Source organism: Solanum stenotomum, unplaced genomic scaffold (genome assembly GCF_019186545.1).
Source record: "Solanum stenotomum isolate F172 unplaced genomic scaffold, ASM1918654v1 scaffold20494, whole genome shotgun sequence".
NCBI lineage: Eukaryota > Viridiplantae > Streptophyta > Magnoliopsida > Solanales > Solanaceae > Solanum > Solanum stenotomum.
The window spans coordinates 46,319-53,407 of NW_026026071.1; the positions used below are offsets into that span (position 1 = coordinate 46,319).

Genomic DNA, 7,089 nt, shown 5'->3' on the forward strand with positions numbered 1-7,089 from the left:
GCAACAATTATTCTTTATTCTATGACAACGCTTTTCAATTGTTAGTGCAACAGTTACGGATCGTTGCAATAGATTTATTCCAACGATTTGAAACCGTTGCACACGATCTACCACAACAACTTTATAATATAGCTCAATCAGAGCTATTACAACGGTTCTGCTAAACTGTTGCAACACTGTTATTAAGCTATTGCAATAGGCCTTTTTTAATGCTTATTGTAGGCTGTTGTAGCAACTATATAATACCATGTACTTTTGCAATAAACTATAATATAATGATAGGAAATATTAAATTAATATGTACTTCAACTAGTGTACTCATCCATATATTACAGGTAGAAACACAATACTGATTGACAATTTAAGAGTTAGCATACATTGATTTTCGCAAAAATTAAGGCCAAACATAAAAATAGTCCTAAAATGTTCAAGAGTTAGCATACAATTAAGTTCACAAAATTAAAAATAGTCCTAGAATGTTTGTAGACGTAGATCAAGCAATTCTCTGTAAAGGTCTTCACTACCTTCATCCCCACATTTTTCATTTTGTTCACCTACAATTTCAAAAGGGACAACAATTAAAGATAGGGAAAAGGAAAGAAAAAGTATAAAAATGAAAAAGGAAAAGAAATCATATAACTCCCAATTTTTCTTTCATAATATAACCTATAGTACTACATGCCTTTTTTAGAAAGTAAAAATAAAAGGGTTATTTATCTCATACATGGCCAAAGTTTTTGCACAAGAGCAGTTTTATAAGAAATTGACTGACCCCTAAGATGCCGCTTTTAGAAAGAAAATCAAAGCTACTTCATAATATTTTTTAGTAATGGTAATTTCTTCCTGACATAGTTTTTGTTCCAGAATAATGATACAAACCAATCAAAGAACCTGCTTTTCATAACCAATTAATACTCTTTCAACGGTAAGTTCATCAAACTGAATTTTCAACTTGAGCAAAATAAAATTAAATGTCAATGATTCAACAATAAAACACAATATATATATAGACTGTTCTAAATCTTAAAAGTTTTAGAGCGTCTTTTATTACCATAGAAATAGGATGATGAGCTTTAATAAGAAGCTGAAAGTGTACATATTTAGTAAATTTAACAACTCAAGTCAATATATTTTTACAAAAAATCAACAATATCTAAAATCAACCAAGAATTGAGTACACATTTTAAAACTTTCTTAGTCAATTGATGTTTTCATTTTAGTTCAATACTCCAAAACTATGCAAACAACTGTAACACTAATCTCGATACAATTAACTTTGATAAAAATAACAAGATGATCGTAGATGCACCAGCAACAATAGGAGAAGATTGCAAGTGTAGTAGCACAAGAAAAAAAGTAGAAGCAGATCAACAGATCAAAAGCAGACGAAGCTGAAGCAAACAAGAAGTTGCAAAAGCAATAGTAGAAGAATTGGAAGAACAAGAAGGAGGATTCTTACCTTCATTGTTGCTACGTATAGATGGACGATGGATTGGCCGAATAGATGTTTGTCGTGTTGACGAAGCATCAAGTAATGTTGCTAGAACATTAACATCAATTGGTAGGCTTGAACGATGGAATTTTGTTATGACATCTTCTAAAATTTCTTGTCTCATCATGGTCTTTTTTTCGTCAAATTGTTCCTTTTGTTCGTTAATTTTTTCTTCCATTCTTAGCATTCTCTCTATTATTATTTTCACGAGCTTATTTGTTGCATTTGATGAGGCTTCGAAAGTCCCACTTTCCCTTTCAAAGTAGTTTTAGTAACCCTATTCCATAAAATCTCAAACATCCAGGATGTTTCGATCCCATGACAGATGGAAATGCATCAATCGTCTCATTATCATCTTCATTTTGTTGCATTTTAATATTCTCCATCTCAACCTATAATTTAATTTAATTTTTTTTAAAAAAATAAGCTAATTAAAGTATACATAAAAAGACTCAATACGAAAAAAACTAATTTAAATCAAACAAATTAAAAATTAGATAGGAGTCTCACAATTGTACTCTTCATCTGTATCCGTGTATGATCGATTGGGTTTTCTTTTTCTTATAACCACAAAAAATTCCTTAAGTGATGGAGAATCATAAGTTTCCCTCTCTTTTTCCTTGACACATTAAAAGTGGATATCAAAAATCTTCATTAAAAAAGCGACATATATATATTCAATGTCACACAACAGCTAATTCCAAATCATTGTGAACTAAAGCAAATCTGTTTTTGCCAACAGTAAGTGGATTCTTCAATTTTTTCCAATTCTCACTATTGGTTTTGGACATTTTCTACAAATAGAAGAGAATATGTTAGACTAGTGCACTCAACTCAAACACGTGTTTATCTTGTGGTTAGCTGTACAAAGAATATTATTGATAAAGGAAAGATTAGCTAATATTCATATCCCACAGACACAGTGATCGTCCAGATCAAGAAAACAATTGTAAAGAAATTTGACCTTCTTAAGTTTTCTAGGAAAACTCATAGGTGTCAAGATCAATAAAACTCATAAGTTTTCACATTTAACCAAAAAATACTAAAATAAAGGAGGCTTTTTTTATCTTTTCCTATGATCAATCGATGAGTCAAATAATTATATTTGTGTATTATCAGCTAGTAAGACTTACCTGAAATTTTTCTGAGTTCCAGTATCTAAGAAGTTCCATAAATTGAGATTTTGGAACATCATTAGACCTTTTCTCCATTCAAATTTGATCATTACCATAGGCATCAAAGTGGTGTGTTTTCAAATCAAACTTACGCCTTCTCCAAGCTTCCTGCATTGTTTTTAAAGTCCATCTATTTTCAATTTTCGAAATATCATATTTCTCCTGAAAATTGGGACACTGAGTTAGTGTAATAAACATGAAATATATTCAACTTAAAAGAGAATTGAAAACTTTAAACCTTGGTATAATCTTACAAATTTTTTTTTATGTGTCAAGTAGCTTCCAATTTTCTATAACAAGAGGACAAAGGGTCGCATTCATTGCAAGTGTACCGAGGAAGCTGCTCAACTCTATCACCACATCATTACTAGGACCAACAGCCTGACCACCTTTATTTAGTACAACCAATTTACGATCATGCCTTCCATGTACAGTTAACATCTTTGTTGAACCTCTTTCTCTTTTTTGAGTGGAAAAGTCTACAATAATACACAAATAAAGGTAACCTCCAAATTGGTATTGTAATTTGATTTCATAATTAAAAAAGTATAGTAATATTATAAATAAAACCTAGATGTTCTTGCCTTGTTCTTCACATTGTTCATTTACTTCAATAGTAGTAGAATTCAATTGAACTTGTTCTTCTACCTCTGGATTTTGTGGTACATGTTTAGTTGAGTCATCTTGTATATGGACTCCTACCTCTGGATTTCATGGTTCTAGTAGATGTTGTTCTTCTATTACATCTGTTAGACGCTGGCCCTTTTCAATTGACCTTATCAAACTCGTTATATCATTTCTTCTTCTAGTTAGCAACAACTTTTTTTGATTCACCAAAGATATAAGTGTTCCAACTGAAACAGTTTCTCCTGCATCTTTATTCCTTATTCTTGAAGACTCTCGTTGTGCCATGAGTAGCAAGTACTGCCTACTGTATAAATAGAGATAAAAGGACAAGGAGTTAGACTTCCCAAAAAAAATCAATAAGATAAAGCAGAATCAGAGAAAACAAGATTACAGTCGAAATAACTTTTGTAACATGATAAGATGAACTAGAAAAAAGGGAGAAAGGATGAAGCATAAATCAGACTCACCGCTTCTTGCTACCTAATTCACCTAGTCTTTAGGAAGCACAAATCACTCAGCTAGTTTCAACATATGAAACACTAAAGAGATCTCTAATAACAGCGAGAAAACCTAAAAAACCAGAAGTACACAATAATAATAAAAAAGGCAAGATCAGAAGTATAAATAAGAAAATGCAATAGAGAAATTTCTGAAAAGTCCCTTCGTTGATAATCAACCACCATCCAATCCCAATCGGTATCATATAAGTCCTCATCATCATCAAAGTCCTCATCTTCTTCTGATGTTTCCATATCTTCTTCTATATCTTCTGAATGTAGATCATGAGTTGGCATATCAATGACATCACCAGGTACATCTTTTCCAACACTCTAAACTTAAAGTACTTGTCCAAAATTTAAAGAGAACATATACAGGGAAATGAAAATCCTTTATACAAAATCCTTTAAGAAGTAGAAAAATATGGAATCTGAAATATCCTAATTGTAGTATAAGTTATTATAGAGTTATCAAGATAGTAGTAAGACGTGATTAAATATCATAAAGTATTGAACGAAATTGTTGCTCTGGACAGACCATGAAAAATAGAGGTCGATGCCTATGTGTATTAGTACAAAGTTGTCTTTAATCCAATAGTAATCTCACGAAATACATTTTTACTAACATTGAAAAATATAGGAGAACAAATTGGAGCTGGACTAGATTATATTTTTCTGCACTTAAATTTTTTACAGAGGAAACAAGTTGCTTTTACTTAGAAGACGTACATGTCTAACAAAAGAAATACTCATAGAGAAGTAAATCCAATAAATAAATAGGAAAATACAGGTTAATAAATACACAACCAATCTAAAAATGAAATAATCAGGAAAAGAGGGAGAATTAATTGTTCTATCCAAAAAGTAATTTCTCTATACTAGTAAAGATAATTGTATTCCATTAGACATTGTCGAACAGTCGATTCCCAATAATTTAGAAGTTAAACAGACCATCCACCTCATTAAAATCAATTAACACTCCACATTCTAACGAGAACATGTAATACATTAGTTTGCACATAAGAAAGAATTCAGAAAGCATAACAAATTTTAGTCTATGTTGGCAAACAATATTCTTATACTAATGTGAAAAAGGATCATTACCTCCTTTTAAGTATTGAACTGATGCGACGAGAGCTTGATGACCAACTTATTGTTCGTCCACCAAAAATCTCAGAGAAGAAGGAAGAAAATACAAACTTAGAACTTCAAATTTTACTCGCAAGAGAAAAACTAAATCTCTTAATGCTCGACTTCAATGACTTTTGTAGTTAAAAAATACATTAGTTCATCTTATTGTTAGAAAAGACTTGTGGAGTTGAAAACATTATCCCAGTGGTCAAAAGCTTGAGCTTTTTGATAGATAAAATCTATCCTGTAGAATGAAGAATCGAAACCCATCTTCCATAACATCAACTCTTCCTAAACTGAGAATTTTCAATATAAATTTCAAGTTTTCATCTAATTTTTTTTGCAGAGATTTCTCAATCCTCACAAAATTGAGATACACACTCTAAGCCACAAACAAGATTACACCATAAACATAAATTCTAACAAATAGAATCTACTTCACAAAAACCCATTTGTCTATTTTAAGATATTTTTCAAGAACCCTTCTCAGAAATTTCTAATTTCAATGAAGATAGAATACACAATACCTGTAGCTGGAAAAATGCATAACCCGCGAAGAAGAAGTCCCAACATATGATAGATACCTACAAGGAAAAACAAAGAGGATTGAGAAGAAGAAACACCATCTTCAAGGAGAAGTGAGCAGTGACGATACCTACGAGGCTGAGCTTCAGATGAAATGGTCTCGAAGAGAGAAACCTATCTGATATATGCTATACATTTACACTTTTATTTTATTTTAAAAAATAAATTAAGAGAAAATCTTTTGAAGGGTCTAGTAAAATTAGTGGAGGGAAAATAATTGAGGGTAAGATATCCATTGCAATACATTTATTTCCGTAAGAACTGTTGCCATACAGTAGCCTACGGGGACGATTTTGTGGAACCCTTGCAATAAGAGACATTATGGCAACAGTTGTAATGCTAATGCAATGATTTAATTCTAGAAGTGTTTCATTAGGTCATGTTGTCTATTGCAATGTTTATAACCGTGGCGAATGACTATCTATTGCAACACGTATTTAATCGTTGCTAAATAATTGTTGCTACAGACATGTTTTCTAGTAGTGATTCTTATGTGATCAATTACTTCATTCTTGGCGTGGGTTGGAGTATGATTCACTTTCTACGTCCGTGTGTATTTTCGCTTCTATGGGTGAGTCCCTAGTAGTGGATCGGTGTACTGATTCTGTGATTTGTCCTCCTGGTAGGGTGGCACCCTTAGTTAGACTTGTTCATTCCAATTATGGAAGATTTTGTGTTGTTTGGGATAGTTGAAGTATACTAGTGATTCAACACGCACAACTTTGCTTATGAGAATTTATAGGAGAGCTACCATGAAAATTTACAGTTGTTCGATAGACTTAAGATTATCTCATCATCGGTATCATGTTTTGGCTAGGTGTGATTGAATGTGAGGACCATTGGGTCTAGTTTTGTCATTCTTAAGTTTTTTCTATAATAGCTACTAATATAGCATTTCAACAGTGTTGTTAGAGGCTCTGTATGCTTGGGTGTATCACTCGATGGTAGGTACTTGATCATTTCCATCTTTGAATCAGATAAGTTCGATTCTCCTTGATGATTGCTCGATGTCTAAAGATCATATGTTTATAGCTTAAGCTCATAGAAATGTTATGTTGNAATTGTTGCTACAGACATGTTTTCTAGTAGTGTGGAATACATGACCAAGCTAAACATCATAAAATCCCTTAAAGAAACATCATAAAACTTGAACATGGTAAATGCATCTTAAATCATAAAGAAAGCTTCATAAAACCGTTGAAAGAAACTTAGTTCGTTTTGTGAGATATTTACTATTAACTGACATAGTTCACATGATCTATAATGTGAAATTCGGTGTCTTTCTCCCACACTAAAAAAGAGATGTCCTCACTTGCCAAGGCAAAGATCTTTACTTCCAGCTTAAGTGGATCCATTATCTATGTCACTTAAGACAACCTAAGGGGGCATGTAATTAGGGACAAGGGTATTATTACTAGAGACCCGACCTCTACTAACGAGAGAGCCTCCATGTCAATATACTTTCTGTGTTAAGTAAAATCCCAATGGAATTAGTCATAAACATGAACATATCATCAACCATGGAATAGAATAATGAAGCTACTACTCCATCTAAAATATCATAGAATAGCTCCTTAAATCG

General features: G+C 32.1%; 1 protein-coding gene and 1 long non-coding RNA gene across 2 annotated transcripts; both read right to left on the minus strand.

Moving 5' to 3' along the window:
• Positions 1-454: 454 nt before the first annotated feature.
• LOC125850903 (uncharacterized) lies at positions 455-2,918 on the minus strand. The gene is made up of 4 exons (XR_007444855.1): positions 2,626-2,918; positions 2,003-2,111; positions 1,460-1,884; positions 455-554 (listed from the first exon to the last, which is right to left on the minus strand). It is a non-coding gene; the product is annotated as an uncharacterized LOC125850903 (long non-coding RNA).
• Positions 2,919-3,767: 849 nt separating this feature from the next.
• LOC125850902 (uncharacterized) lies at positions 3,768-5,528 on the minus strand. The gene is made up of 3 exons (XM_049530734.1): positions 5,450-5,528; positions 4,896-4,940; positions 3,768-4,063 (listed from the first exon to the last, which is right to left on the minus strand). Exons 1-3 carry the CDS (start codon positions 5,493-5,495, stop codon positions 3,846-3,848), a joined length of 309 nt encoding a protein of 102 aa, XP_049386691.1. The 5' UTR covers positions 5,496-5,528; the 3' UTR covers positions 3,768-3,845.
• Between the last annotated feature and the right edge of the window lie 1,561 nt (positions 5,529-7,089).

Coding starts and splice junctions, on each gene's coding strand:
- LOC125850902 (XM_049530734.1), bottom strand. CDS start 5,495: ATGTTGGGACTTCTTCTTCGCGGGTTATGCATTTTTCCAGCTACAG. Junction 4,941..5,449: donor ATGCATTTTTCCAGCTACAG/GTATTGTGTATT, acceptor ACGAACAATAAG/TTGGTCATCAAGCTCTCGTC. Junction 4,064..4,895: donor AGTTCAATACTTAAAAGGAG/GTAATGATCCTT, acceptor ATCTACATTCAG/AAGATATAGAAGAAGATATG.